The sequence below is a fragment of the Protomyces lactucae-debilis genome (genome assembly GCF_002105105.1).
Source record: "Protomyces lactucae-debilis strain 12-1054 chromosome Unknown BCR37scaffold_1, whole genome shotgun sequence".
NCBI lineage: Eukaryota > Fungi > Ascomycota > Taphrinomycetes > Taphrinales > Protomycetaceae > Protomyces > Protomyces lactucae-debilis.
In genome coordinates, this window is record NW_024467993.1 from 387,334 (window position 1) to 413,221 (window position 25,888).

At 50.8% G+C, this 25,888-nt stretch overlaps 20 protein-coding genes across 20 annotated transcripts; 9 read left to right on the forward strand and 11 right to left on the reverse strand.

Annotated features, from left to right (window-relative positions):
* Nucleotides 1-6: 6 nt before the first annotated feature.
* Nucleotides 7-812, forward strand: BCR37DRAFT_375630 (riboflavin synthase). Its single transcript, XM_040868424.1, has 2 exons — nt 7-99; nt 146-812. Exons 1-2 carry the CDS (start codon nt 69-71, stop codon nt 727-729), a joined length of 615 nt encoding a protein of 204 aa, XP_040728247.1. The 5' UTR covers nt 7-68; the 3' UTR covers nt 730-812.
* BCR37DRAFT_353523 (3,4-dihydroxy-2-butanone 4-phosphate synthase) lies at nt 403-1,544 on the reverse strand. Its single transcript, XM_040868174.1, has 2 exons — nt 1,095-1,544; nt 403-1,053 (listed from the first exon to the last, which is right to left on the reverse strand). The coding sequence occupies exons 1-2, from the start codon at nt 1,440-1,442 to the stop codon at nt 784-786; spliced, it is 618 nt and encodes a 205-aa protein (XP_040728248.1). The 5' UTR covers nt 1,443-1,544; the 3' UTR covers nt 403-783.
* Nucleotides 1,545-2,014: 470 nt separating this feature from the next.
* On the reverse strand, nt 2,015-3,205 carry BCR37DRAFT_375634 (dihydroorotase). The gene has a single exon (XM_040868425.1). It carries the CDS (start codon nt 3,140-3,142, stop codon nt 2,117-2,119), a length of 1,026 nt encoding a protein of 341 aa, XP_040728249.1. The 5' UTR covers nt 3,143-3,205; the 3' UTR covers nt 2,015-2,116.
* Nucleotides 3,206-3,220: 15 nt separating this feature from the next.
* Nucleotides 3,221-4,959, forward strand: BCR37DRAFT_6679 (uncharacterized protein). Its single transcript, XM_040872429.1, has one exon. The coding sequence runs from the start codon at nt 3,347-3,349 to the stop codon at nt 4,577-4,579; it is 1,233 nt and encodes a 410-aa protein (XP_040728250.1). The 5' UTR covers nt 3,221-3,346; the 3' UTR covers nt 4,580-4,959.
* Nucleotides 4,960-5,747: 788 nt separating this feature from the next.
* On the reverse strand, nt 5,748-7,083 carry BCR37DRAFT_6341 (ribonuclease P 40kDa subunit-domain-containing protein). The gene has a single exon (XM_040872407.1). The coding sequence runs from the start codon at nt 6,844-6,846 to the stop codon at nt 5,809-5,811; it is 1,038 nt and encodes a 345-aa protein (XP_040728251.1). The 5' UTR covers nt 6,847-7,083; the 3' UTR covers nt 5,748-5,808.
* Nucleotide 7,084: 1 nt separating this feature from the next.
* Nucleotides 7,085-8,233, forward strand: BCR37DRAFT_6682 (cytosolic Fe-S cluster assembly factor NBP35). Its single transcript, XM_040872430.1, has one exon. It carries the CDS (start codon nt 7,228-7,230, stop codon nt 8,224-8,226), a length of 999 nt encoding a protein of 332 aa, XP_040728252.1. The 5' UTR covers nt 7,085-7,227; the 3' UTR covers nt 8,227-8,233.
* A 150-nt stretch (nt 8,234-8,383) lies between these two features.
* On the reverse strand, nt 8,384-9,256 carry BCR37DRAFT_332665 (transcription initiation factor IIF, beta subunit; the record flags this gene model as incomplete). The annotated part of the gene is made up of 2 exons (XM_040867071.1): nt 8,384-8,820; nt 8,962-9,256. Coding segments are annotated over 2 exons (732 nt in total), but the record flags the coding sequence as incomplete, so codon positions are not given.
* A 232-nt stretch (nt 9,257-9,488) lies between these two features.
* BCR37DRAFT_375640 (Arp23 complex lacking the Arp2 subunit) lies at nt 9,489-10,481 on the reverse strand. Its single transcript, XM_040868426.1, has 3 exons — nt 10,019-10,481; nt 9,861-9,976; nt 9,489-9,821 (listed from the first exon to the last, which is right to left on the reverse strand). The coding sequence occupies exons 1-3, from the start codon at nt 10,346-10,348 to the stop codon at nt 9,758-9,760; spliced, it is 510 nt and encodes a 169-aa protein (XP_040728254.1). The 5' UTR covers nt 10,349-10,481; the 3' UTR covers nt 9,489-9,757.
* A 131-nt stretch (nt 10,482-10,612) lies between these two features.
* BCR37DRAFT_342822 (nucleotide-diphospho-sugar transferase) lies at nt 10,613-12,185 on the forward strand (the record flags this gene model as incomplete). Its single annotated transcript, XM_040867456.1, has 2 exons — nt 10,613-12,038; nt 12,082-12,185. The coding sequence occupies 2 exons, from the start codon at nt 10,613-10,615 to the stop codon at nt 12,183-12,185; spliced, it is 1,530 nt and encodes a 509-aa protein (XP_040728255.1).
* Nucleotides 12,186-12,565: 380 nt separating this feature from the next.
* Nucleotides 12,566-13,093, forward strand: BCR37DRAFT_335632 (ribosomal protein L1-like protein; the record flags this gene model as incomplete). The annotated part of the gene is made up of 1 exon (XM_040867193.1): nt 12,566-13,093. A coding segment is annotated over one exon (528 nt), but the record flags the coding sequence as incomplete, so codon positions are not given.
* Nucleotides 13,094-13,251: 158 nt separating this feature from the next.
* BCR37DRAFT_340383 (ribosomal L27 protein-domain-containing protein) lies at nt 13,252-13,578 on the reverse strand (the record flags this gene model as incomplete). Its single annotated transcript, XM_040867359.1, has 1 exon — nt 13,252-13,578. A coding segment is annotated over one exon (327 nt), but the record flags the coding sequence as incomplete, so codon positions are not given.
* Nucleotide 13,579: 1 nt separating this feature from the next.
* BCR37DRAFT_6387 (putative BAR adaptor protein RVS167) lies at nt 13,580-15,471 on the reverse strand. Its single transcript, XM_040872412.1, has 4 exons — nt 15,282-15,471; nt 15,191-15,239; nt 15,049-15,147; nt 13,580-15,007 (listed from the first exon to the last, which is right to left on the reverse strand). Exons 1-4 carry the CDS (start codon nt 15,315-15,317, stop codon nt 13,971-13,973), a joined length of 1,221 nt encoding a protein of 406 aa, XP_040728258.1. The 5' UTR covers nt 15,318-15,471; the 3' UTR covers nt 13,580-13,970.
* A 154-nt stretch (nt 15,472-15,625) lies between these two features.
* On the forward strand, nt 15,626-16,153 carry BCR37DRAFT_401634 (ribosomal protein L7/L12 C-terminal domain-containing protein; the record flags this gene model as incomplete). Its single annotated transcript, XM_040871851.1, has 2 exons — nt 15,626-15,678; nt 15,721-16,153. The coding sequence occupies 2 exons, from the start codon at nt 15,626-15,628 to the stop codon at nt 16,151-16,153; spliced, it is 486 nt and encodes a 161-aa protein (XP_040728259.1).
* A 679-nt stretch (nt 16,154-16,832) lies between these two features.
* BCR37DRAFT_342782 (uncharacterized protein) lies at nt 16,833-17,072 on the forward strand (the record flags this gene model as incomplete). The annotated part of the gene is made up of 1 exon (XM_040867451.1): nt 16,833-17,072. One exon carries the CDS (start codon nt 16,833-16,835, stop codon nt 17,070-17,072), a length of 240 nt encoding a protein of 79 aa, XP_040728260.1.
* Nucleotides 17,073-17,121: 49 nt separating this feature from the next.
* BCR37DRAFT_390289 (uncharacterized protein) lies at nt 17,122-17,853 on the reverse strand (the record flags this gene model as incomplete). The annotated part of the gene is made up of 1 exon (XM_040870825.1): nt 17,122-17,853. One exon carries the CDS (start codon nt 17,851-17,853, stop codon nt 17,122-17,124), a length of 732 nt encoding a protein of 243 aa, XP_040728261.1.
* Nucleotides 17,854-18,840: 987 nt separating this feature from the next.
* Nucleotides 18,841-19,802, forward strand: BCR37DRAFT_6690 (GPI biosynthesis protein family Pig-F-domain-containing protein). The gene has a single exon (XM_040872431.1). The coding sequence runs from the start codon at nt 19,044-19,046 to the stop codon at nt 19,638-19,640; it is 597 nt and encodes a 198-aa protein (XP_040728262.1). The 5' UTR covers nt 18,841-19,043; the 3' UTR covers nt 19,641-19,802.
* Nucleotides 19,718-20,622, reverse strand: BCR37DRAFT_332976 (mitochondrial carrier domain-containing protein; the record flags this gene model as incomplete). The annotated part of the gene is made up of 4 exons (XM_040867082.1): nt 19,718-19,963; nt 20,003-20,157; nt 20,196-20,377; nt 20,417-20,622. Coding segments are annotated over 4 exons (789 nt in total), but the record flags the coding sequence as incomplete, so codon positions are not given.
* Nucleotides 20,623-21,129: 507 nt separating this feature from the next.
* BCR37DRAFT_385055 (uncharacterized protein) lies at nt 21,130-21,834 on the reverse strand (the record flags this gene model as incomplete). Its single annotated transcript, XM_040870317.1, has 1 exon — nt 21,130-21,834. One exon carries the CDS (start codon nt 21,832-21,834, stop codon nt 21,130-21,132), a length of 705 nt encoding a protein of 234 aa, XP_040728264.1.
* Nucleotides 21,835-22,156: 322 nt separating this feature from the next.
* On the reverse strand, nt 22,157-23,977 carry BCR37DRAFT_342421 (SCO1/SenC-domain-containing protein; the record flags this gene model as incomplete). Its single annotated transcript, XM_040867430.1, has 2 exons — nt 22,157-22,903; nt 23,720-23,977. The coding sequence occupies 2 exons, from the start codon at nt 23,975-23,977 to the stop codon at nt 22,157-22,159; spliced, it is 1,005 nt and encodes a 334-aa protein (XP_040728265.1).
* Nucleotides 23,978-24,571: 594 nt separating this feature from the next.
* Nucleotides 24,572-25,276, forward strand: BCR37DRAFT_342477 (uncharacterized protein; the record flags this gene model as incomplete). Its single annotated transcript, XM_040867432.1, has 1 exon — nt 24,572-25,276. The coding sequence occupies one exon, from the start codon at nt 24,572-24,574 to the stop codon at nt 25,274-25,276; it is 705 nt and encodes a 234-aa protein (XP_040728266.1).
* Nucleotides 25,277-25,888: the final 612 nt, after the last annotated feature.

The following is a 25,888-nucleotide window of genomic DNA, read 5'->3' on the forward strand; positions in this document are numbered from 1 at the left end:
GCGCCGAATGTAATTGTCAGCTCATGGTCAACTGACGTACGCTACAGTAGTACAGATACATTGGCAATATGTTCACAGGCCTGGTCGAGCATCTTGGAGGCAGGTCCATTCCTGCGATGTATCTGCAATAACTGACCGAAATCAGAGGTACAGAGGCTCGCTGACGAAGATGGCTGCACTCTGATTGTCGAAGCAGAATCGATTCTGGACGATGCTGTCTTGGGTGACTCCATCGCCGTCAATGGCACATGCTTGACCATCACCGAGTTCGATAAACGCCAGTGTAAGTTCGGCGTCGCACCAGAGACATTGCGACGTACTTGCCTCGGCGACCTCAAATCGGGCGATCGTGTCAACCTCGAGCGCGCATGTAAGGCGTCTACACGCATGGGAGGCCATCTGGTACAAGGCCATGTGGATACGACGGCCGTCATTACCGAGCGCAAAGCGGATGGCGAGGCGATCGCTCTTACATTCAAACCCCGAGACCCGACTATTCTCAAATATGTGATTGAGAAGGGCTACATCTGCCTAGATGGCGCATCTTTGACTGTTACGCATGTTGACTATGAGACATGGAGTGTGATGCTCATCGCATATACCCAGGCGAAGATCACTTTAGGCTTCAAGCAAGTTGGGGAGGTCGTCAATGTCGAAGTGGACCAAGTTGGCAAGTACATCGAGCGCATGATTGATCCGCACATCAGGGCCCTTCAACGGAAGCTCTGATTTCTTGCATGAATGCCTCCATATAACGCCGCTATGCTTTTTAAACATTCTCCTTTATATCTTGTTGTCGAGCCGGTATTGCTTCAGATCCTCGATTGTGATGACTTGAATGCCCCAATTCTGCCCTCTGGTGAGCAACTCATCTGTACGCGCCATCTCTCCATCTGCGTCCCTGATAATCTCCGAAATGGCAGCACATTCTGTTAAACCAGTCAGCCGACAGAGGTCTACTGCTGCCTCTGTATGTCCATCTCGAGTCAAGACTCCACCTTCTCTTGCGCGCAGTGGGAAAATATGGCCAGGCCGTACTAGGTCTGCGGCCGCCTATAGATTAGCTAGAGTTCGGAGGCTCGTGGTCAGCATACCGTATCTTTGCCGGCGAGAAGATTGCACGTCCTCGCGCGGTCTCCCGCGCTGATGCCTGTTGTCACGCCTTGACGTGCATCGCAAGAGATAGTATATGCTGTTCGCAAGCTTTCCTCGTTGCGTTCTACCATGTCGGGTAGACCAAGTTCCAGTAATCTCTCCGCCGACATGGGTACACATATGAGGCCCGAGGTATAGCGTATCATGAAGGCCATCTTGCTCGGAGTCAGATGCGCAGCAGAGATGATGAGATCGCCTTCGTTCTCTCTCGATGGATTATCAATAACAATAAGGAATTCACCACGCTTAAACGCCTCGAGAGCGGTGGGTATGTCTGAGATGGGCATCTTCTCTGGTGCTAGGAGCTGAATTACCTGCTCTATAGCCTCGATAACCTCCGCTTCTCAGGTTGCAGTTATCGCTTCAGCTCGTCTCGAACTCGCAATAAGATCTAACGCAGCGGGGCGCCGAGCCAGGTCAGAATCACACGCCCGCACACTCGAGCTCTGGATCTCGAGGACCACCCACGAGACAGTACAGGCATAGACACCTGAGGCTCAAGGCCATTGTTGGCTATTTGCAAAGCTAATAACCCTATGCTTATCGCAGATGACTATGCCAAGCCAGGAAAGCCTGATCACTATCGCTAAGCAGATACAGACATGGCCCCCGGCCCATCTAACTGCGTACGAAGCACAGCTATCATTCACGGACTACGGCCTGCTCTTTGCCCTCTATGCTGATCTGTGCCTGGTCCAAAACTGGGACAAGCTGTGGATACTGCAGGGACTGGCAAGACCTGCAGTGTGTGGCTACAACAGAGCCGGTTGTTTACATGTGGCATGGCCGATTGACAGCTCTGGTCAACTGACTGTGCGACTACTCGATGAGCTCTTTCGAATGATTGATCAAGAGCTCGGCGTTATACAGCGCACTGTTCTTCTAGCAGGAGTACATCAAGATTCTACCGTGGTTTACTACAAGCTATCTGCGGGTCTTGTTAAACCTGATGCCAATTGAACTACTTCCACTGGACAGACCAAGCAAGCTCCTCTTCTGCCATAAAGGGCACAACACCCCCAATCTCAGGAGCGATCACCGTCGGTTGGCGCACCAACAGAATTTTTTCGTTCACTCCGACCGACTCATGGCCGTAGAAAGAACGACCAAACTTGCAGGCAAAGTTCTCCAATTTGGATAGCTCGTCAAGCTTTTCAAAAGCCGTGGCCACGTATGGCAAGACATACGGTTGAGTGAAGACGCCTGCGGCCGTGCGCTTGCCACCCGACTTTGCAGCTCGGAGATGCGGCGCAGAGTCTGTTCCCAAGAAGAACTTGGGGTTGCCAGAGGTGGCTGCTTTGAGCAGGGCTTCGCGGTCTGACGGTAGCTTTGCAACGGGTTTGCAATAGGAAAATGGGTTGTCTACCCACTGATCCACAGTCAGGAACAGGTGATGCGCTGTAATGGTGCCCGCAACCGTTGGACCGCACGCAAGAACTGCTTGAATTGCATCCGCTGTAGTGCAGTGCTCAAGCACGATTCTCAATCGAGGAAACCGTTTGTGTAAGTCTAGTAGCGTTGGCAAGAACGCGTGTTCTGCGGTCATGACGGTGACGTCGCCACCTGCACTGGCAGGAGGCACCTCGCCATGGAGATTGAGTACCAGGCCACATTCCTCCATAGCAGCAAACGTAGGATAGAATGGCTCATAAGACTCAATACCACTTTGGCTGTTGGTCGTAGCACCCTTTGGGTATGATTTGACCCCAGATATACCGGCTTTCGCAGCAGCTCGAATCACTTCTGCGGTGATTGGAGGAGACAGGTAGAGAGTCATCAAGTAGGTGACTTGACTATCGATGCTCTCCAGCTCTGCCTTGTAAGACAGACATTGTTCGACGCTGGTGATGGGAGGCACAAGGTTTGGCATCACGTAGACCACATTGACACCGCCTTGACGGATAGTGGGCACGACGGCTTTCATAAGATCTCCATGCCTCAGATGTACATGGTAATCAGCAATGGCCGGTAGTTCCATGGTCAACATGCCTGGATTTTCTAGAAGCTACAAAGTGATAGATTGCAGCTCAAATGTAGGTCCAATTGCAAGTTGTCCTCGGCCACTTGGCTAAGTGAGTGCAACAAATTTCGCGTGCGAGCTTCAATCAGGCCGACAACAACACACAAGGTCATTGAAGTCGACGAGCTCTACATTCCATCGAAGAAGGATAGTTGCGAGCCTGAGAATCACATGGCGAGCTACGTGGCATCTGCACCTATTAACTCCATTGCTTTGCCGAAAGATATCGAGCATGCCATGCCAGCTGCCGACCACTATAATCGGCTACTTGCTGTTGAAAAGCGCCTGGATGCAGCTATCGCGCGCAAGCGCTTTGATTTACAGGACTCGCTGAATCGTCCGCAGAAGGTGAAGCGCACCTTGCGCGTCTGGTGCACTAATATATGCCATGATCAAGCATGGCAAGTTATGGACGACGGCATGGGCATGGAGATGAATCATTTCGACTTCGAAAATACCGCGATCCCGGGCTGGACCCTACGTGTAGAAGGGAATATCTTGGAGGTCGATACAGCCGATAATCACAAGAATGCTCCTCTTCCACAATTTACTGACCTGCTGCGGTCCGTTGTGATCGAAAGCGCGACGCCGACCACGGATGATGCATACACAGATGGGCCCTTGTTTGAATGGCACAAAAAGCCACAGAGCGTTGGACAGCCCCCTGTGGCTTCATATCCCGGGATTGAGTTGAAGCGCAACGGCGACATGGATGTGGATCTGAGGATCAAGATTGGGCTAGATCACCTGCCGGAGAAGTACAAGCTTCTACCCAAGCTCGCCAAGGTTCTTGACATCTCAGTTGATACTCGGCCTGGCATCATCACTGCGCTCTGGCATTACATCAGGCTACACAAGCTCCAAGACTCTGATGAAAAACGGCTGATTCATTGTGACCAGAACCTGCAGGACATTTTTGGTATGGAACGTATCTTCTTCCCAAAGGTGCCAGAGCTCTTGAACAAGCACCTGGAGGCAGTCGATCCCATCATCCTAGACTTCCGTGTTCGAACTGACAAGGATGTCCATCATGCGCCGGCTTGGGATATTGAAGTGGAGCTCGAGGACCCTATCCGACTCCAGATGCTGGCAGCTTTGAAGAATCTTGCTCCACCTGCTGCTGGGCACACGACGGCGCTTCTTGATGAGGAGTTGATTGACTTGGTCACCTCAGTCGAGCATAGCATCAGCAAGCGAGAGTTCATGATGAGCTTCAGTGAAACTCCCAGCCTCTTTCTGCAAGACTTTCTGGCGAGCCAGGACCACGATCTCAATGTTATTATGGGAGAAGTCAGACATGCCGATGGAGAGCAGGCTAGACGCGCGTCGTACTACAGTGCACCAGAGTCAAGGCAATGGCTTCAAGAAAGCGTATTTGCCTATCTGGCAGCGAGGCAGCAATGATTCAACGTCAACAGTCTCATTGATGCGACTGCGTTGTGTGCGGATATCACTCATGCAAGACGTAGGCCAGTGTATCAAACGCTACAGCCAAAGTGCCAGCATGGCAGTCACTCTCATACACTGTGCAGAGCTTTTCGCTTCCAAAGTTGATCGCTTCAATAACCAGACATGGAGTCTGTGCAACGCTGCGATGGCCGTGCCCGTGTGAAGCGGCAGTAATTGAGCTTCGAGTAGGTGGCTTGTCTCATACATCGTAGCAGCCTCTGTAACGGAGCCTCTGAATTACTCGGCTGTCAGCAGAGCTGAGAGGTCTGAGCTAAGCAGAGTCACTCTGTTCAATAGTGTGTTTGTAGTCGAGAAACAGGCAATTTGATCTGCAAGACTGCGGCAAGCATCGATAGATTTGACACATATTTGACATTGCCTTGGCAATATAGCTTACAATCTGACTATGCTGCAGTCTGCATATGCCTGTTGATGCACTTGCATGTATCTACGCTTGAGCACTGGAAGATGTGCACGCGACATGCTTAGAATTGCCTCGCGTGTCGTTGATCCTCCTGAGCCGGAGTCTGGGGTAAATGCTCCGTGCGTCTGAATTTGCTTCTCCAATTGGCCCTCGAAACGAAGGAGATTGACAGGATTGACAAGCCAGAAGACGACCCATCACAACTGAGAACGAGGCTCAAGCTCAGACCCAAGGCCAAGACAAGAACGCGCCGTCATCCACTTTCTCATAGACCAAGATCCAACACCACAATGCAGCCGGACCACAGTTGCTCAGAAGGACATCGCAGCCAGAGGTCCATGTCCAGCTCGGAAGATTCGCGCCATAGTAGCGATTGCAGCACCGCCGAAGAATATAACACGCGGCAGTACGTGTCTACCCGGGAGCGGCGACAGATATATAGCTGTCTCGGGGCGGACTATCCTGGCAGATCCAGCACCAAGAGGCGCTACTACGACTACAGTCGTGCGCCGCGCCGCAACGAGCCCAGCAAAGACGACGCAAAGGACATCCATGATGAAAATGACCAGCAAGGCCAACATCGCATCAAGAGCGACCTGAGCAAGACCCTCAAGGCGCTGTTCAGGCGGACCGCATGATGAGATTTCGTATCACGACCTGATGCTGCTCATTGAAACAGCTTATTGAGCAGCAAAGTCCGTGAAACGCCATGGCATCCTTTGGAATACATGCCGCACTCGTGGGTTCGGCGAGTACTTGTCTACGTATGCTTACTATCTTGCCCAACAACTTCCCAAAGCACAGATAGGTCTGAGGTCTGCTCCTCGCCATGGCATCGCAGAACGGACACTACATTTTCGCCACCGGACATAAAGCCATGCTCGCTGCCATGCCAAGCAACAGGCGTGTGCTCAAAGCCGGTCATTTGCACAAAGCTCCAGCTATCCAGCTCAGGCTGGGGCCGAGTGTTCATCAACACGCTGGCCACGAGTGTTGGGGAGAACATGCCAGTCAGGGTAGTTAAACACATTTCCTCGTTTGCGGCAGGAGAGGGGCAATTGAAGACTGAGATGAACGGTTCTTGTATGCCCTTAAGTCCATATCCTTGTGTAGACAATGTCAACCATGTGTGCAAATCCTCCTGCAGCTCTTCGAAAACGCTGTCGTCAAACTGATTCTGTAACTGCTGTATCATCCCACTCCTCATTTCAGGAACGATCTGTGTTTCTTGCCTTCTTAGCAGTTTGGTTTTCACTGGCAGCCCGAGTATTGCGCTTGCTGCGTCGGGACATATCTCACCATATCCATAGCAGCACACAACATGAATGGGTGCACCCAACACTGAGAAAGCCTTCCGCACTCGGGACAGATTTTTGGCGCCTGCGAAGCCTGGCGCTGTGAAATCCAACGAAACCTGCCACTTGCCCTTCATTGTCTGTGACGGGAGTCCATCTAAACCCATCCTTTGATAGGTTTCCTTTAGGAGACTCAAGGTCATCACGCCTGATTCAACGCAAATGCAATTTTCACCGTCGAGTTTGCGCTCACTGAGCACTCTCAGGCGCCCATTGATAACATCTACAAATAGGCTCTCGAGCAATTGCAGCGTGTTAAGTTGGCAACGATAGAAGACCGCATTCGCAACAGATGTCGGGACATTCTGAGGGTACTTTGACGGGCACAGCACAGATATCTCTGCAACGAAAGCATGTCGGCTTACAGAAGACTCTATCCTGTTCTCATTGTTCACAGAGACGATGACTTTCGATTCAGAGGCTTTTGTCCTGAGCAGATGCATGACGAGCGCAATGCACAAGCTGTAGCTCGACGAGCCGAGTGATCCAGAACTTCAGAAGACCGAGCACCACAACCTTTGGCAGAGTTTGCGTTCACTCTGGAAAGTGAGTTCCGTTCAAAGCCTCGAGTGCTTTTGAGCAGCCATGGTAGCGACAAGTGTAAGCTTGAGTGGTTCGCGAGCTTGAAGTTGCAAATGCAAATGCTGAATTGCATCTGCGCGCGGATTTGCAATTTGCGCTTATTCATGCTGCATGCACGACGCCACGCTCAACGACCCATAGCTACGTACTGCTAGCTACAAACCGCTCTTAAGATAATAACAGACAAGAAGTTGCAAAAGAACGCACTCAGTTCATTCACTGACTTTTCTACTGAGCCAAGAATGTCAGCGACAGAGACATTGACCTCGACCTCGACAAGTCTTCTTGGCAATGCGCTCCCAGACGTACCCGCAGATGCACCAGAGCACTGTCCAGGCACCGAGTCAACAGAGGCAGGTAAGGCGGATGCTTGCGAAGGCTGTCCAAATCAGCAAATATGTGCAACGACACCCAAGGGACCAGATCCTGATTTGCCATTCATCAAAGAGCGCATGTCTACCGTCGCACATAAGCTTCTCGTCATGTCAGGAAAAGGCGGTGTTGGCAAAAGCACGCTTTCCTCCCAGATCGCCTGGTGTCTTGCTTTCGACGAAGATGCACAAGTAGGGCTTATGGACGTCGATATCTGCGGACCGTCAATACCTCGCATCATGGGTGTGCTCGGTGAATCGATTCACTCCTCCAACGACGGCTGGTCACCTGTATATGTTACAGACAACCTGGGTGTCATGTCAATTGGCTTTATGCTACCAAATGCAGACGATGCAGTCATATGGAGAGGACCCAAGAAGAACGGCCTCATCAAGCAATTTCTCAAGGACGTCGACTGGGGAAATCTGGATTATCTTGTAGTGGACACACCTCCAGGCACATCAGATGAGCATTTATCGGTTTCACAGTATCTCAAGGAGTCAGGCGTTGATGGTGCAATCATTGTGACTACGCCTCAAGAAGTTGCACTTCTCGATGTTCGAAAAGAGATCGACTTTTGTCGCAAAGCAGGCATACCCGTATTAGGCATCGTTGAAAACATGTCCGGATTCGTGTGTCCGAACTGCAAGGGAGAGTCACAGATCTTCAAGGCGACTACCGGCGGCGGACGTGCGCTTGCGTCTGAACTTTCCATTCCATTCCTCGGTGCAGTGCCTCTCGATCCGCGCCTAGGCAAAGCTTGTGACGAGGGGAAAAACTTCTTGGACGAGTGCGCTGACAGCCCGGCTACGGATGCTCTGATCAGTATAGTCGAAAAGATAAAGGCGAAGCTTTCGGATGCCGCTTGACTTGGCTGGTGAATCACATGCGGTCCTCCATCTCCACATCCATATCCTCGTCTGCATCAGTGAGGATGCCCAGGTCCTCAGGCGCTTCCTGCCCCTCATGCTTCACTTCGGACGTAGTACCTGCTGCCATGGCGGCAGTGCTTGCTTGCTGGGCTTTTTTGGTTTCCTGCTTCAACTCCCAGGTTCCAACATGTGGGCCACGCTTATGGAGTGTTGCGATGTTGTCCAAAGTATCCTTCAAATAGGCTTCTGGCTGTTTGAGCTTTTTCTTAAAGGCTTTGAGGGACCAGAATTCATATTCCTCGAAACACTTGAAGATGGCATCGTAAAGATCCTTCAATGGGAGACGTGCATTGACATCACGACACTTCACTGCTTGTCCAGTCTTGCTCTGAATGAAAGTGTTGAATGATTTGGAACCACCAAGTTGTCCGGGCTGGATGAAGTTGGTACCGTTATCGTTCATGCTAATGACGCGCCGTCTAGGAACGTCAGCAGCTGTTGTGCGGCCTCGTAGCAGATTCCTGTAGTGAAGATTATCGACGGGTTTGACCAAACAGTCATGTACAACTCTGCCACGGATGGCTTGTCCGCCTAGACCTTTGCGAGAGCGATCTGGGCCGCCGGCCTTCCTTCTCGCTTGATCTTCGCGAAATGCAGAAGACCTGGTTTCCGTCGGTGTGCCGAGCCGAGAAGAACTGTTGTCTTCAGGATTGCTATCATCGGCTGGAGCACTCTGCAGCGGTGGTAGCGGTGGTTCACTGAAGACATAGGTGTTGTGTAGGTTCGAGTTGATCATTTCTAGTGCATACTCCACCGGAATCTCTGGCTGCCCGTCTTTAGAGTCGCCTCCTTGTAGCTCTGGACTCAACACAACCTTCATGTCACGCCGATTGGCTTCGTTAATCTTGAGAGTTCCCAAGTCGGTACCCTCAGCACAATTCTCCCAGCGCTCGAACAGAAATCTAGGGAGCTTCACAAGCCAGACTTTATCTCCTGCATGCGCCAACTCAAGATCCGCATCTACATCGGGAGCAGTAGTAGCGGCAGCGCGATGTCCGCTTGCCAAGTCTGGTTCGGCTTCAGCTTTGAAGGCTTGTCCGTCTTCAGTCTTGAGAGACATACGAGCGATTGCTGAGAACAGCCTAGGTAGAACAAGTGCGGCCTATAGATGGGCAGTGTGAGCTCGATGTCTTGTGTCAAGTTGTGTGTGTATGGTTAAAGTTGCGCCAAAAGCGATGTTGCTAATGAGAACTACGTCTGCGCGAACAAAATACAGCGAACTTCGGCCTGCAGTCACCCGTCACGTCTGGTCAAGTCAAAGCATGCTATACGAGTCATAATACTTTTCCAGCACAGCATCAGGGCGTCGATTTTCATTGTGAGGAATGGAAAAGATAGAGCTACATCTCCAAGCAGCAAGTCTTGCACCTTCCTTCGACCAAACGCGTCAAAGAGGTTCTTGAGCAACGTCTTTCCATCGTGCAACCCCATGCATGCCTTTTCCAGTCGGCAAACCTACACCAAATACTCAGAATCCCGAGCCGAGATAGCTTTCCGCAACGAATCTCGCTCGTCCATTGAGGAACAATTTCCTTGCTGGTTAGTAGCTTCGACAAATTGGGTTCGCTTACATCTCATTGATTTCTGCGTCGACTTCCTCCATGAATTGTATGATGAAGTCCACGAGCTTGTGCTTCAACATGTCTTCGGTATGTCTATTGGTGATCAGAAAGCTGATATCGAAGCCCTGCCGGTTAGTCTTCGAAGTTTGCATAGCATACATCCATACCTGAATAGCTTTCCTACGCAGAATGACAAAGCCGTCCGCACGACCCATCAGGAATCGCATGAATTGTTTGACAAGAATGGCCTCGATCTCGTCTGCTTGCTTAATTTTGAGGGAGACTCGCACGGAATTGATGCTTGGTTCAATTAGACACTGCTCATTTTCGTTCCTCGATACAATAAGAGGGTTCAGCAGTGCTTCGTCCGATAGACGTGCCTCGACTTCAGGATAGTTGTGCCGCTCAACCACCTGCGAAGCAAAGTTTTGCAAGCAAAGGGCTGCCGTCAAGGTCGACCGTACGGCACTGAGATAGTTTTTGAGCGTGTTTGACATGGCGTTGCGTTTTCTGGCCGAGAGCGAGTCAGTGCGTTCCTGCTCTTCTTCGTCTCAGCAAAGTAGTCTTCAGTGCCAAATCCGCGAGCTCGCTTTGGGCTGAGCACTGATGCGACTGTTGCGTAGTGTGTGGAGAGGAGGTTTCGCAGCCCGCGTCATTTAAAGGTCGCGCTACAGCGAAACCTCAATTGCAAGGTCCCCCACTCCTGGTACATATCACTTCCCTACATAGAACGAGGATCACTCGAGAGAAGAGAGTCTGTCATGGAAAAGATCAAGGAGCAGCTTGCACGTGTGGGCATCACCAAGAAAGAGGCATCACCCGCCGTCAGTCTACCCAGTGAGGATGCCTTGGCCGAGATTCGCAAGGTATATGACGAAGCTGGCCAGGGTCATGTATTTCAGTTCTGGGAGCAGCTCGACAAGAAGCAGCAGTCTGGTCTGTATGACCAAGCCTGCTTGATTGACCCGGCGCATTCTAATGGCATATTCACCGAGGCGACAAAGTCCTCCGAGGAGCAGGAGGAAGCCGGCGCGCTTCAGCCATTACCAAAGGACACATTTACAGTACTAAAAGATGAAGGCGAAGCTGATATAAAATGTTGGTATGAGTCCGGCTTGCAGCTGATCGCACAAGGCAAAGTCGCTGCAATAGTCATGGCCGGTGGCCAAGGCACGCGTCTGGGGTCGTCAGAGCCGAAGGGTTGCTTTGACATCGGCCTTCCGTCAAAGAAGAGCTTGTTTCAGCTACAAGCTGAAAGAATCGCTCGTCTTCGGCAACTTGCAAGGCGCCATGCAGAACTCGACGCCTTGCCGCCCCTCTACTGGTACATCATGACAAGTCAGCCAACCAGAGGCGCAACCATGGCATTTTTCCAAACTCACAACTATTTCGGGCTGGACCCTGATCAAGTCAAGTTCTTTGATCAAGGGACACTACCTTGCTTTGACATGGACGGAAAGATACTGCTGGATCGGCAGGACCTCATCGCAGAATCACCCGACGGCAATGGCGGCCTATATAAGGCCTTAGTGACAGGCGGAATTGTTGAGCATGCCGAGAAGCACTCAGTAGAGCACTTTCACGTGTACTGCGTAGACAATTGTCTCATCAAAGTGGCAGATCCTCTATTCATCGGGTGGGCTGCGGACAAAGACTTTCAGATCGCCACCAAAAGCGTCGAGAAGAAGGACCCAAGCGAGTCAGTTGGTCTCATCGTGGCTCAAGGTAGCAAGCCCAGTGTTGTGGAGTACTCGGAGATTGAGGAGTCCTTGACAAAGGAGAAGGATGCTTCAGGCTCTCTCAAGTATCGAGCGGCAAACATTGTGCAGCACTACTTCAACAGGACCCTAATTGAATTTGCAGCCGCTTGGTCGATGGACTTGCCCCACCATGTTGCCAAGAAAAAGATCGTTCACGTCAACGCCAATGGTGAGACTGAGAAGCCAAGCAGCCCGAATGGCATCAAATTGGAGCAGTTCGTTTTTGATGTCTTTGACCATTGCTCCCTGGAGAAGTTCGGTTGTCTCGAAGTTTCGCGAGAGGACGAGTTCTCACCTCTGAAGAACCCTAGTGGCGACGACTCTCCTGCTTCCTCAAAGCGTGCCTTGATGCAACAAGGTGCACGCTGGATCCGCGCAGCTGGAGGCGTTACTGAAGATGACGGCAGCGAAAATGGCGCTATCGGCGGTAAGTCGTGCTGACGGTCTATGGAAAAAGCTAACATACTCAGTGGAGGTCAGTCCTTTGATCAGCTACGCTGGCGAGGGCTTAAGTGCTCATGTTGAAGGCGAGCGTCTTCTCGGCCAAGCCTATCTCGAACGACAGAAAGCTTGAGCAGCTTTGTGCATACAGAGAGGCTTTGGATATGTGGATATGATCAGCTTTTTCGGTCTAGTTTAGCAGCAGCAAGCGTAGTGGAGCTGTGTTCTTGATTTTCCCTTTGTGCCTGAAGCCTCGCCATCTTGATCATCAAACCTCAAACATTCAAACAATTCTCGCAAGTGCGCCGCTAGCACGGCCACCGAACCAACACATTCTCCCGTCTTTGTGCATCGGAGACTCTCGAACTCAGCTGATCAAACCTCATGTTGCTGGGTCGTACGCTCGCCCCAGCGAGGCCTCAGCTATGGCTCCAACTCAGACGACAGGTCGTTCAACAGCGGCATGCTTCTAAAAAGGCCACGCCAGACGCCGTGAACGAGATGACGATTCCTCAAGCGGCTGCACTGTTGCGTGCAGCAGAAGCTGGAGCCGCAAAGAAGTCACTGCACTTGGCTATTCGCCTCAAGCAGGACAAGTCTGCGACACCATTACGTGGCAGCATAGCGTTGCCTAGAAGACTACCCTCGAAGTCAAAGATCTGCGTATTTGCTCGAGGACAGGATGCCGCCAATGCAAAGGCTGCGGGCGCGTATCTCGTTGGAGCAGAGGACCTTGTCACGCGCATACAAGATGGCAACGTCGATTTTGATAAATGTCTCGCGACACCAGAGTGCGTGCCACTTATTGCCAAGCTTGCACGAACCCTTGGCCCCAAGGGTCTCATGCCCAGCGCGAAGCGTGGTACTGTCGTGAAGAATGTTGCTCAGGCTATTGAGGACGCCGAACGCAATCTAGACTTCAGGCAAAAGGGTTCTGGCGCGGTTCTACGGCTTCCGGTTGCGCAAAGCGGATTTACAGATGATGAAATCAAGAAGAATATTGAAGCCGTCCTCAGTATGGTCACTGAGATGGGCAGTAAGACCCCTGACGGCGGCGGTCGCGGGGCAAGTACGATTGATCAGGTTATCTTCAGCAGTGCACACGGACCAGGGATACCACTCATCGTCGAACGTTGAATGGCCTATATCGTAGACTATGACCATTCCCTGATTGCTTTTTGGCCTTCAACCTCTTCGCTTAGTCCCAGACGGCGAACTCGAGGCGCGCCAATAGGCTTTGGCAGCTTTTGCTCCTTCGACAGTCCTACGCCGACAAATTGCCTCTTTGGATGTGCTGGATCCTTGTAAAACTTGACGTATCCCGGTTCCATTGCAAAAATAGTATGGTCTTTGCCAAGACCAGTGTTCTCGCCTGCGTGCCATACCGTCCCTCGTTGGCGAATGATAATGTTGCCAGTCCGCACTCGTTGTCCGCCGTAAATCTTCACACCGAGTCGGCGACCAGCAGAGTCTCTGTTATTTCTTGCACTTCCTCCGGCTCTCTTCGTCGCATAACGTACTTGACTAGCGAATACGCTCGGAGCATGGAGGCATTTGCCAATGAGACTTGTTGGGAGTCCAGATTTGAGCGATGGGAAGAGCATCACTGAGGTGCGATTCTTGATATTATTCCAGCTGGAGGACGGATGTGAGGGGCTCGGCGCGCTCCAAATGCTCACAGTGCTGACTTGAGGGTGTATACGCCTGCAGAGTGTCTTGCGGTCGTTGGCCAATTGCAAGGTCTCTTTCTCTCTTTCTGTGAACATCCAAAAGTTGAGATGGAGTTTCACAAGAACTGCTACCGGACCAGACCAAGGACCAAGGTTGTTCTACCGGCCGACCAGAACATCACTACGGCTGAACTACCATACAGCATTCACCTCAACTCCCTACAAGTTGCCTCTCGACTCTTGGGCCATCAAATCTCCAACCGCACATAGTTTCCAGGGAAGACGCCTTGCCGACCATTGAGCTTTCCTGTCCACCAGTCATTGCTCTCATCAGTTCTCTGTACCACCTCTATCCTGTCGCCAGCCGCGAAACTCAGGTCCCCATCTGCCTGAGCAGCATAATCGTAAAGCGCAACAGCAACCTCCTTCTTTTTCAACGCACTAGGCTTTGTTGGTGGAGGTGGCGGTGCCTTTTTGCCAGCCAGAGAAGATGCACGCGCGACACCTGTGCTTGAGCCTGGAGCAGAGTACGGTGGGAGCTCGGCGACTGATGCTGTATCCGACGACGAGGCTCTTGCTTCACTTGCCTTATTGGGAAATCGGCCACCTGGACCGCCAAGCTTACTTGGCGCTCGCTGGAGCTTGAATTTGCAGATGCCAATAGCTTCCGCGCGCTCCTGAGTGTCGCCTTTCTTCTCATTGTAAGCTTCAACAATGTCTCGATCCAGGTTGAAGTACGGAATATCGCACTCAGCCATGCGCGCATTCAGTGTGTAGAAGATGTTGAGCTGCATGTAATAGAACGATTGAAACAATGGTCGAATGAATTCGCTCTCCAGAAGAAACATCTTCGGCAGATCCGCTTTGAGCAACTCGTTGTAGTACTCGTACTCCTGTGTTGATGCCTCTACATCCGTCTCAGCCTTGTAGAGTGCCTTTTCATCTTTCAGCGTCTTTTCCTTCTTATCTTGTAGCTTTTTCAGAGTGGCGCGATGTCGATCATAGTCAACTTGTTTGTGATTGCGCTTCTTCGTTGTCTTCCCGACTGCTTTGAAGACTTCCAGTAAATCCTTGGCAGGGTTGACAATACGAGTTTCAATCATCTCTAGCTCTGGCGCAAGCGTTTCTTTGAGCTCGAGTACAATGGCTTGGTAGGCCTCACAGGCTTCAATGCCGGCAGGGTTGCCTTCGACCTTGAGTGTGTCCAGATCAGACATGCGTCCAGATATCGGCTTGTAAATATCCTTGACCGCCTCTGCAAATTGTACTTGATGGTCGAGCATGCCTAAAGTTAGTCTGTGGCATGACTGAAGACAGTAGATTCACCGTTGACGGCAGAGGAGTATTTCTTGGCATCTTCATGCAGTTTCTTGGTCTCTGCTTCCAATTCTGAGAACCGTCGCTCGGCATCCAGATATATGCCATCTGCATATTAGCAATGAAATTTTGGCTTGAAATCAAGGCTGACCTTTGGTGTGCTCTCCCATGCCGACCTTGCCCTTTAAGCTCTGAGGCGCCTGTCACATTAGCTGAATGCACAGATGCGAAGCCTGCATTACCCTGGCGACCGCCTTTTGAAATCCCTTCCAGCTCATTTTGATCGGATGCCGTGCCTGCTCTGAGGTTGCTCACTTCTTGAGATTGTCGAGGCCAAGCAAGTCCTGAGTGTGAACTGTGAATGCGATGTCGATGGATGGAGAGGCTGAGAGCGTCATTGCGGTTTCTGACTTCTCACGTGCATAATTTTTCGACCGCGATTTTGCTTCACGATCTCTTCCTCCGACCATTACGCTTGATCAGAGACCTGGAGCTCAGCAGCTTCTGCCCCTATTTAGCAAGCTTCTCGCTGTGATACGCTCGTGTCAAATATCCAATCACATCTGTCATTTAGCTACGGTCTGCCATGCTTTCTAGATCAACCAGACAGGTGTTGCGTCTAGCGTGTCGTGCAACTAGGTGCGGTACTCTCACGTCTTGCTTGCATGCTGACCATACTAGAACACAGACGAGAAGCAATACAACCGCCACGAACGCAAAAATCGACGATATCGTCTCGAGTATATCAAAGTTGTCCTTACTGGAGACTGCAGACCTGATTCAGTCCCTCAAAACCAAGCTGAACATCTCAGAAGTAGCAGCACCCGTGGCCACGGGAGGAACTGCAGCCGCCACTGGAGCAGCCGCGGCGGCACCTGCAGTTGCAGATGAACCCGAAAAGACCGTCTTCAATCTCAAGCTGACCTCATTCGATGCAGCCTCCAAAGCTAAAATAATTCGCGAAGTCAAAGCAATGCTGGGGCTCAACCTTGTTGATGCGAAGAAGTTTGTCGAGAGTGCACCCAAGGTCTTGAAGGAGGGCGTTACCAAGGAGGACGCCGAAAAAATCAAGAAAGCCCTCGAGGCTGTTGGAGGCAAGGTTGACCTGGAGTAGACATTGTCGGCACATTACTTACGAGCTTTTATCAAGCATAAAATCAAGCTTGGTCATGCAGCATATCTATTTCACTAGGAAGCGCTGCCGCCATGATTACTCTATTATACACGCCTGCTCATTCCAGCTGGCCTGCATCTGTCGTCCGCTTGATAATGCAATCCTCCATTGAGGCTCTTGCTAACCAATGTGCATGACATTCACCGATCAGAGTCGACAGGGAATCATGACATTGTCTACATCTTAGCGCCACCGCCGTAGCGGGCGAGGTGAAGGCCTGTAACTTATTTCAAGCATGACAATTGAAGGAATCGAAAGGAGGGTGTATCGGGACTAGACTGCCATCAATGGTATACATGTGCACTGTAGACAGATCTTACCCTCAGGTCCTTGGACCTCGGACCTCTAGATCTTTTTAGCGTTTGTTTGGTTCTGGAGCGTGCGACCCTGGATCGACAATTTGACAGGCACATGCGGCACGCCCTGTATATATGCGTTCAAATGTCTAGAATCTAGACCTCTGACCAGCCTTGGACTCTGCTTGTGAGGCTTGTTCCGGAACTATCTACTGATAAGGGCGTGGTACTTAACCGGGCTAAGCTCTCGTACCTCTGTGCCAGCATCACTCGCTGTATCGTGCCAGTGCTTCGAGTACCCATTGCCTTCAGATCTTGGCCATATGGGCATTTCAGGGCCGAATCAAAGCTCTAGCAAAGTGCTTCCACCTCAGCGTGGCTCTTTTCCGCTTGATCACGACGGAGAGTGCCAATCAATTGTCAAAGAGTATCTCTCTTGCTTGAAGACCGCTCGCGGCAAAAACACGCCGTGCAGAGACTTGGCCAAAGCATTCCTACAATGTCGAATGCAACACGGGCTTATGTCTCCGGATGAGATGTCCAGCTTAGGCTTCAAGGATTGAGTAGTCACAGTATACGAAGGCGAGTCAAACTGAGTCGTGCAGCAAACATCTATTTTGGCATACTAGGCGAAGGCTCTCTGATACTTGGACCAAACCTTTTCATGAAGGAGTAATAAGTCTCTTCGATGGCACTGGAGGGATCTGGCCGTGCCGAGGTGTCATCAGCACTAGAAATCGGCGCCTCCGTCGAAGTCGTTGTCCTAAGACAGTTGTCGTACTCGTCTTGCAAGCTGCGTAATTCCTCCGCACGTTGTTTGTAGAGTGCGGTGTCCCTGAGAATCGAATTCAGTCGTGCCAAGTGCTGTAGATAGCTGAGTGCTTCCTCGAAGTTGCGAAGCTTTAGATGCTCTCTAAAGCTATTAAAATTGAGGTAGCCTTGACTAGAATGGACTTGAGCAATCACGTCTTCTGTGCCACGAAGACGCTCTTGTACCAAATGAAATCTCTCCAGTGCGTGAACAGAATCATCCCCGATGTGTGACAACCCGGACTGAGTATCAGCTGCTAGAGTATGTGTGCTGGTCTGTAGAGCACCTTGATTTTGGCTCACTGCGTCGACATCATAATTGAGGCGGGGTGCAAGTCTCAGCATACCATCGACGATCCCATTAAGACGCAAGCTCGTCGTCTGGCATAAGCTGTTAATTTCTTTGAGCAAGCTTTGAGCGGCGTCTAGGCCTTCTTGGCATTCAATGTGACCAGATAATCGCTCGTTGATGTACGAGACTGGATTGCGCACAGCTTGACCTGTAGGGACAGTAAGCTCATGTGTAGATACCATCTTGAGAATGTGCCCGTTCTGTGCTAGCCAGCCCTTACGCTATCAAGGGTCTGTTTTTAAGCACTGTTGGAATGTAGATACGGACTTCTTATGCCTCTGCGTGTGATTTCAATTTCAGGAGCTACGCCTATGAAGTCTGAACCTCTCAATTTAGTCGTGATCAATCACAGCAAAAGCTTGGCTTGCATTGCCTCTTGTGGACCTTGTAGAGATTTGAAGGAGAGCAATAGCAGGAAATATTTGCCAACGAACGTAGTACTCCTGTCATGCAGATGCAGGTCCACAGCACACAAGAACCGAGCTTGACTGTACGGTCAGAGACAAGATCCCGCTCATGGACAACAAAGGGAACGAAAAGACAAGAACGCGGCAGAGACATCAAAAGCGCCCTGAAAGGGGTCTAGATTAGCCATGGACGTCCGCGCTTTGAAAACCCTTGAACATGATGCACTAGGCCTATGGCAGGCTCGAACAGTGCTGGTGCTGATTTAGGCGCGTGACCCATAGCATCATAGAACCAGTAAGTCTGTATTGCCGGGAGACAAACGTAGAGCTTCAGTCTGAGGTTCATTCAAGCGGCCTTTGACCTCGGCTGCGTCTTGTCCCACAAAAAGAACAGCCTTGGCTCCCGTGCATAGTGCCATCTTCCAGGGTGTCGCAAGTCTTGCAGAATTCTACTTTGAGGGAAGCCCCGAGCCTGATTTGAGCCTTCTTCGCGATATCGCGCATGTCGCGGATGATTTGCCTTGACATTGTAGGTGATTGTCTAGCAGAGAGCCTGGCTGCCTGAGCAAGAAAATTGAGTCGCGCATAAACATCTTTGTTCGCGATGTGGCGTCCTGGTAGCTTCTCTTTCTTTGCCATTCGCCATACCAATAGCCGCTTGACTTATGGCCTTGTTGCTGTATCGTATCTGACATAAAAGTCTCAAGTTTCAAGCGTGTGAACAAATTGGCCCACACGGATCAGACTGATTGACTGCATGCTGTTGAAGCCTTGATCTTACAATTCGTGCTTCTAAAAATTGAGCAGCTATAGACTATCAACTAGCCAAATAACATTTGCGCAAGGAGCCAGCACTTCCGCGGCCGACCTCTAGCTTTCTTCAAGGCTGCGAGTAGGATTGGCGTGCCCTCGCGGATTACTACTTACCTGGTACGCTTGGTCGAATTTGGACCAGACCTTTTTACATGGGCGCATATAGAGTGACAGCACTCGCCTTGCTGCCTCTGGCTCTAGCTATTGGACAATTTCCGCAGATTATACATGACGCAGTTCCGACAATCTTGTTGCATCTCGCACTAGTGTCTGCGGTGCATATCTCGATGGGTCTGCAGCGCTTGCGTAGGACGTCTAGCCATTTTCTCTACGATGTTCTGCTATGCATCCCGTGCTTTTACGCATTAGTAGTTCTCATGGGAGCACCATTTACAAGCCAGACGCGTGCAACGCTGACGCTCTCTGTGTCTCTCGCTATTTTAAGTGCATGCTCTCGCACGTCAACGAAGACCAGTATTTGGACTCTGATCGAAGCGCTTGGGCATCGTAAGATGGAGCGAGGCTCCAAGGTTGACCAAAAGCAAAGGGCTGTCAAAATATATGCGCTTGCTTTGACGCTAGGTGCCTACCTGGGCGCGATACCCATTCCTCTTGACTGGGACAGAGATTGGCAACAGTGGCCTATCACTGTCTACACAGGCGCGTGCTTGGGTCACGCGGTGGGATGTCTGGCGAGTCTAGTATTCGTGCGTCGCAGCTGTGCTGACTCCAATAAAGATGACAAATGAATGTACCTCTCAACATCGTACACATTCTACTGTCAGAGCACAACGTCTTCCTGCAAATATTCAAGAGCTACCCGGTTGACTTGCTCGTAGCACAGCATCGTGATGCATGTAGCAGGAACTACACGCAAGAAGTTGGGCGCCAGACCACGATAGAAGCCCAACAGCCCAGACTTCCGCCGAATGTCACGGAATGTACTCACCATTGTGGCCTCGACCGGTGCGTCGTGCATTTGGAGCCGGCTGCGCAAGACTTGGTATGGATAGGTGACCACGACTGCCACAGCCTTCGATGCAGCGGACACCTCTAGAAAATCCCATGTATTCTAGCAAGTCAGCAAGAATGAGTAGTGCTGTGAGCATACCATGGGCTGCTCTGACCATGTCCTCATGCGCCAATCCTTGAGCTTCTCATACGCCGTGAATTGAAGAGCTGCGTGTGACACCCCGAACATGCTTGGCACAACACCTCTATATAGCCCTCGGATTCCTTCCGCTTTGAGTATTTTTCGAAGGCCATCTATAGTTAGCAGGAACACAGGAGAATCTCGCCTTAACATATTGCGTTCCGGTATGCCATCGCATCGTCTCGATTTGTAGTGAGCATTCTTGTTTTGATAACCCATATCGGATTGGTGCAGAGTGCTGTCAGCAACCCTGCAGTACCAGACGAAGCAAGATATTCGTGAGCATCTAGTCGTCTCCTAGCTGACCCAAACAGATGTTTGATCTGGCCGTACCTACCAGTAAGCTTGAAGAAGCTTCTCGTGCTGCATTACCAAGCGAAATAGAAGGACCATCCAAGCATGCCACCAACGAGGTTTGTGCCTAGGCCTCTGTAGAGGCCTCTAAGGCCGTAGCCTTGGTGTATTTGTTTGAGCAATGACAGCGTTGTTCCATCGCCTACTTGCATTCGCGTTTTGACCATGTCAAGCGGATGCATGGCCGTCGTAGATACTGCTCCGGCACAGAGTCCGGCGAATGCATCTGCCGCGAGCATGCTTTGAAGTTCCTGCTTTTGTGTTCAAAGCTTGTAGTCTATAAGCAGACGCAAAGATTCGCCTTATGCCAGCGCTGTAGTCCAGCACGGCTGCGGAGCTGCAGCGTCACTCTAGCGCTAGTGTTTTCGGTAGGTAGAACTACAATGCATAATCGAAATTGGTTTCTGAACTGTGAACTATAGCCACCACACCACAACAGAGAAAGATCATATGACTTTCCGCTCTACATTCACCGCGTTCCGTACAAGCAACCGGCTCTCCACAGCCTCATTGCACGCCATTGGAGGTCCTAGTCTTGAGTTCATCAACAATGCTTCGTATTATGTGTCGAGGTGATGCATGTTCCTTGAATGCATGTCTTCTACTACGCGTGTCAAGCACGCAAAGGTCTCGGCGTGTAGATATCCCAAGACGAAGGCGACGCATTGCTTTGTATTCTGGTGGCAGATTTGCAAACAGCCATGATACCGGGCAGTCTGCAGACTGTTGTATCAAAGGACAATGAGAAGCAAGAACAGCACAAGGATAAGCAGAAATATTGCCGTGAGTCTGCTGTTCTCCCGCGCCGCCCGCGTGAAGGAAGTCAGTCTGCGATTCGCAGAGTCAAGCCGGCTCGCACTGCGCGTCACCATGTCATCAACTTCGTTCAATAAGCCGCTTTGTCCATCAAGCTCATCGCCGATCTGTATGCTCAGCTCACGTTGCCGAGATATTGACGTCGATAGAACATCTAATGATTGATCTTGTGCCGCCATGACCACAGATTGTGCTTGCAGCAAGTCCTCATTGGAAGCACTATCATGCGAGGGATGGTCACTAAAGCGCACGCTTTTCCTGGTCGAGCTCGTATCGAGCAAGTCCCTCTTCTTCGACGCGACATTATCCTTCGGTGACTTCGCAGAGCTGTCAAGGTTGTCGCGATAAGGTTCTTGAAGATCCAAAATCGAACCTGGGAGCAATGCGCAAAGCTTGGCGCATTTTTGCTTCAATTGCGAAAGCTCGTCTTCTTGTGCCTCTGTCAAGTATATAGAGCCATTGCCTGACAATTTGCGAAGTCCTTGCTGGAGCGTAGCGAGAGACCGATACATCTCGTCATCGTCGTCCGGCGAAGTGTCAATCCCCGCAGCAGTTAAGCGCTGGCGCTCAACAATGGACAATTGTAGTTGCTCTGCGAGCAAATGCAGTCGGCTGGCCATAGAAGTCACTGAACCTCCAACAGAAGAGTCCTGGGCCGGGCACCGGCGGCCGCGCAACCGTGTTCCTCAGGTGTCGTTGCGACTCGAGCTGGTGTCCACGGATACCGCGCGCGAGACGTTTCGAATCTTGATCCAAAACTCAAAATGCAAAGACACATCTGCAGGCTCGTTCACATATAGCAGCTTCATGATCACGGGCAACCATTCAAGATACACAACCCGCGGGTGAGTCGAAAGCTGCAAACAAGTCAACGATCTTCGCGAAGGCTGCAAGTACAGTGAACAATAGAGAAAATAGTTCATCTTGAAAAGTCCTATATGACTAGACTGCTGGCGTTCTAGGTGCCCAATCTTGAATGTACTCCTTCATGCGCTTTGCTGCCTGCTCCGCTGTGTAGTTGCGTCCAAAAGCATCGACAAATTGGCCTTCGGGATCCATGAGATAGAAAAAGATACTGTGATCAACCAGATAATCTTCTCCAGATTTGACCTCTTTCGGCGTCGAGAAGTAGACTCTGAAAGCCTTGCAGACGCTCTTGATGGCCTCGTAGTCACCTGTCAAGCCAATGATATCCGGATCGAATTCTGACAAATATTCCTTGAGCTCTTCTGGGGTATCGCGCGCGGGGTCACATGTGATGAATAGAGGCTGCACTCGCTTCGTCCCTTGATTGACATCTTTGAGCACGAGGGTCATCTTGTCGAGCTCCTCTGGACAGATGTCCGGGCAGCGCGTGAATCCGAAGTAGATCAAGGTGTACAGGCCTAGATAGTCTTTTTCACTCACCCCTTTCCCATTGTGGTCAATCAAGGAGTATGGACCTCCAATGCGTGGCTTGCCAACGGGCTTTTGAGATTCCATTGCTTGTTGCACTTTGACTCGCTTACGCTCAGAATTGAAATAAAGTCCAAGAATAAGGGCAGTTGCCACGAAGAGAGCCGCCGATGTCACCGAGAATGGACCGACACGAGCCTTTTCCTTGACTTCAGCAGGTTGCCTGATCTGTAGTCGAGGTCTCTCGCATGTAAAAGTGCGACGAAGAACCAATCTACCAGCAGGCTTGGACTGCTGTGACAGCGGCCTGGGTCGCAGCATACATGCCATGGATCTGTGCTCGGCCCTTGCCATACATGAGAGAACATAATGAGATGTTACAGATAGTCGCTGCCCAGAAAACATTGCGATAGCACGACGCCCAGTGAAGTGCAGCTGAGAGCGTCCACCACTACATGGTCTGGTCTGGCAGTCGTCGAAAATGCGCAACCCACGTGATCTGTCAGGATTGTACCAATTTGACCTGTAACTTCCAGGACAACTTGCTGCGCGTACGCGTAGAGCTACTGGCGGGCTACTCTTCGTGCTACCGGGAAAGCTAGAGCACTATTGAGCCTCAAGGATGCAGGAAGACAACGCGCACGATTCTCTGCCGGATGCTAATACGCTAATTGCACTTCAAGAGATAGAACGATCTTTTGCAGAAGCAGAATTCCAACTAGCGTGCCAGCAAGCACAGCTCTTTCAACCCCTGTATGCAAAGCGTGATGCCCTTGTCAACAATATTCCCAAATTCTGGTCAACAGTGCTGGAGGAGTATGATGATCTTGCGGAGCTGATCAACCTGGAAGACCAAGCTTTGCTCTCACATGTTGCGAGCCTACAGGTTGTTCGAGAAGTGTCAGATCCGCGTACATACGAGATTTCCTTCACCTTTGCTCCCAATGAGTATCTGGAGGAAGAGTCTCTGTGCCTCAAGAAACGCATGACATTGGCGACTACGGATGACAAAAGCACAGATCCTACTCTCAAGTCAAGCAAAGTGCCCATCAAATGGAAACCCGGCAAAGACTTGACACAGCAAAAGGTAGGACGGCCTTCGTTTTTCACGTTCTTCGCTTGGACCGGCCGAGAAGAGGACACTTTGCAAGAAGGCGAGGAGGTGGCCGCGATTCTTGCTGATGCGATATATCCAGATGCACTAAAGTTGTGGAGCGAAGCGGTCTCTCTCGGTGGAGAAGAGAGTGATGACAGCGAAGGAAGCGTTGACCTCGACGGCTCCGACAAGAACGACGACGAAGGAGCATCAGGCGATGGACCGGATCGCAAGCGTGTCAAAGTGTGAGTCGGTAACTGTATCACGCCCATCACGGCATTCTACGCCGGCGACAAGTTCGCATCGTTTAACAGCGCTCCGAGGACCTGTCAATGATAGAAAGGCTCGCAGCTGTAAGTCACAATGTTGTGGTACACTCATTGGAGTCAATATAAAAGGCATTCATCTCGGGGTATCGACTGCTGTGTATTCTCAACCCAGCCTGAACATCTAACTTCTCAGCATCACCCGGTGACTTCTTGATCAGCTTGTGTTGCATTCAGCCATAAACTAGTATACGTACACTACAGCGAGTTCATGATTTTTGGCTTCCCGAAGAGCGTGAGACATTTAACAAATCCTACTCACACGTACATGTGCGACTTACGCAACCTCTTTGGCCATCGCGAAAGAGAATCGTTGACGTGAGCTTACTTCTCTTCTGTGCATCGAACTTGGTGCGTCGTGCTGGCCAAATTCAAACGATCGTCTGGTCCTGAACGGAGGGCAAACTGAGCGTGATGTTCGGAAAAGTCGCTAGAACTCAAGGAGTTCGTGGTGTGGTGCCGGCGCCTTTATCTACGTGGCGAGGCCTTAGTACCCAGTCGGCAAGTGACACTTCAGCCTTGAGCTTCGACACCATTCCCATGAAGCCAATCCGCCAAAGGTCTAAGAAAAGCGCCTTGTTCCGCACATCGGCGGGCCTTCTTGTTAGCCGCCCACCGATTACGACTGGGCCATTGAGTGGCTTTGAGAGCGCATTCTATGATTATCAACGGACACTCAAGGCAAGACTTGCCTCACCGTTTCCCGAGGACTTTTACTTTCCAAAGGGCAGCGTTGCCTTGAAGCGTTGGCAAGAGGCTCTCGCCGAAAAAAATGAAAGTTCTAAAGGTTCAGCGGGGCTGACTCCAAGACCCGCAGACCCTGAGCTGGAGATTGGTCGCCCCACCGAACGCAAAAGCTTGAATCGCCTTTCAAACTCGACACTTTACCTGCTACTCAAAAAGCGAAGAGCAATGCATGCCTGGCAGTTCCCTCAAGGACCAATCGGTGCTGATGAAAGTCTTCAAGATGCTGCAACGCGCCTACTATCAAAGCAAGCTGGGCAAGACATGGACGTATGGACCGTCTCGCGCATCCCGGTAGGTGTTATGTCATACCAATTCGAATCGCCAATTGTCGGCTTCAGTGGCGCGAAAGTGTACTTCACTAAACATCGTATCCTTGCAGGACAGGTACGCCTGGACAGTGAATTTGAAGACTTTGCTTGGCTGTCGGTTCAGGAGATTAAGCAAACCGTGGACAGTGTCTACTGGAAGTCAATTGCACCACTTCTTGGAGCCATATGATGGCAGGTCGCCTGATCAAGGCAGCGTTGTGTACATGCGATTGATCTGCATGATGCGTCAAGGAAAAACGCATGTTATGCTGTATGCATTCCAGGTGTGATTTTCTCGACTGGTCATCATCATTCATCAGGTGCTTGGTCTAGGCTTAAGGCCTTATGCCTGCCGGGGCTCGAGTCAGGAATATTGACGAAGCAATACTAATCCTCTCTCTGCGAAACATTGGTTCCATTCGCCATCCTACCTGCAAAGTCATCTCAATATATCGTTGGGCAATCGTAGCTGCAAACCGAAGTCACATGTCGAAATTAATGCTTGAGCGCCTGCGTTGCCCAGAGCTGGCCTGGGCGACTCTGCTGTAGAACTTGGGTCACTGCATTGTTTTCAATAATCTTTACACATCAACAGAGAATTGCTTGCTTTTCATTTGCCCTTGACATTGTCGAACAGACATCATGATCATGGTCTAGTAGAGTCTATCGAACAGATGGCGGGGCACTAGCTCTCTCGGAATGCATATGCGGCGGTATAGACACATTATTACCAGGTCATTCGCTATTCATTATGCATGACCAGTAAATCTTTATTGGTAAAATTATCTTTATGTTTGCTCAT

Excerpts from the sequence above, each read along its gene's own strand:
- BCR37DRAFT_375630 (XM_040868424.1), top strand. The coding sequence starts at position 69 with ATGTTCACAGGCCTGGTCGAGCATCTTGGAG. Across the intron at positions 100-145 it reads CCTGGTCGAGCATCTTGGAG|AGGTACAGAGGCTCGCTGAC; the intron begins GCAGGTCCATTC and ends GACCGAAATCAG.
- BCR37DRAFT_353523 (XM_040868174.1), bottom strand. The coding sequence starts at position 1,442 with ATGCCCATCTCAGACATACCCACCGCTCTCGAGGCGTTTAAGCGTGGT. Across the intron at positions 1,054-1,094 it reads TTCTCGCCGGCAAAGATACG|GCGGCCGCAGACCTAGTACG; the intron begins GTATGCTGACCA and ends GCTAATCTATAG.
- BCR37DRAFT_375634 (XM_040868425.1), bottom strand. The coding sequence starts at position 3,142 with ATGTTGACCATGGAACTACCGGCCATTGCTGATTACCATGTACATCTG.
- BCR37DRAFT_6679 (XM_040872429.1), top strand. The coding sequence starts at position 3,347 with ATGGCGAGCTACGTGGCATCTGCACCTATTAACTCCATTGCTTTGCCG.
- BCR37DRAFT_6341 (XM_040872407.1), bottom strand. The coding sequence starts at position 6,846 with ATGCATCTGCTCAGGACAAAAGCCTCTGAATCGAAAGTCATCGTCTCT.
- BCR37DRAFT_6682 (XM_040872430.1), top strand. The coding sequence starts at position 7,228 with ATGTCAGCGACAGAGACATTGACCTCGACCTCGACAAGTCTTCTTGGC.
- BCR37DRAFT_375640 (XM_040868426.1), bottom strand. The coding sequence starts at position 10,348 with ATGTCAAACACGCTCAAAAACTATCTCAGTGCCGTACGGTCGACCTTG. Across the intron at positions 9,977-10,018 it reads TGCGTAGGAAAGCTATTCAG|GGCTTCGATATCAGCTTTCT; the intron begins GTATGGATGTAT and ends ACTAACCGGCAG. Across the intron at positions 9,822-9,860 it reads GACGCAGAAATCAATGAGAT|GAAATTGTTCCTCAATGGAC; the intron begins GTAAGCGAACCC and ends CTAACCAGCAAG.
- BCR37DRAFT_6387 (XM_040872412.1), bottom strand. The coding sequence starts at position 15,317 with ATGAGCTGGAAGGGATTTCAAAAGGCGGTCGCCAGG. Across the intron at positions 15,148-15,190 it reads CATGGGAGAGCACACCAAAG|ATGGCATATATCTGGATGCC; the intron begins GTCAGCCTTGAT and ends GCTAATATGCAG. Across the intron at positions 15,008-15,048 it reads ATACTCCTCTGCCGTCAACG|GCATGCTCGACCATCAAGTA; the intron begins GTGAATCTACTG and ends GACTAACTTTAG.
- BCR37DRAFT_6690 (XM_040872431.1), top strand. The coding sequence starts at position 19,044 with ATGGGCGCATATAGAGTGACAGCACTCGCCTTGCTGCCTCTGGCTCTA.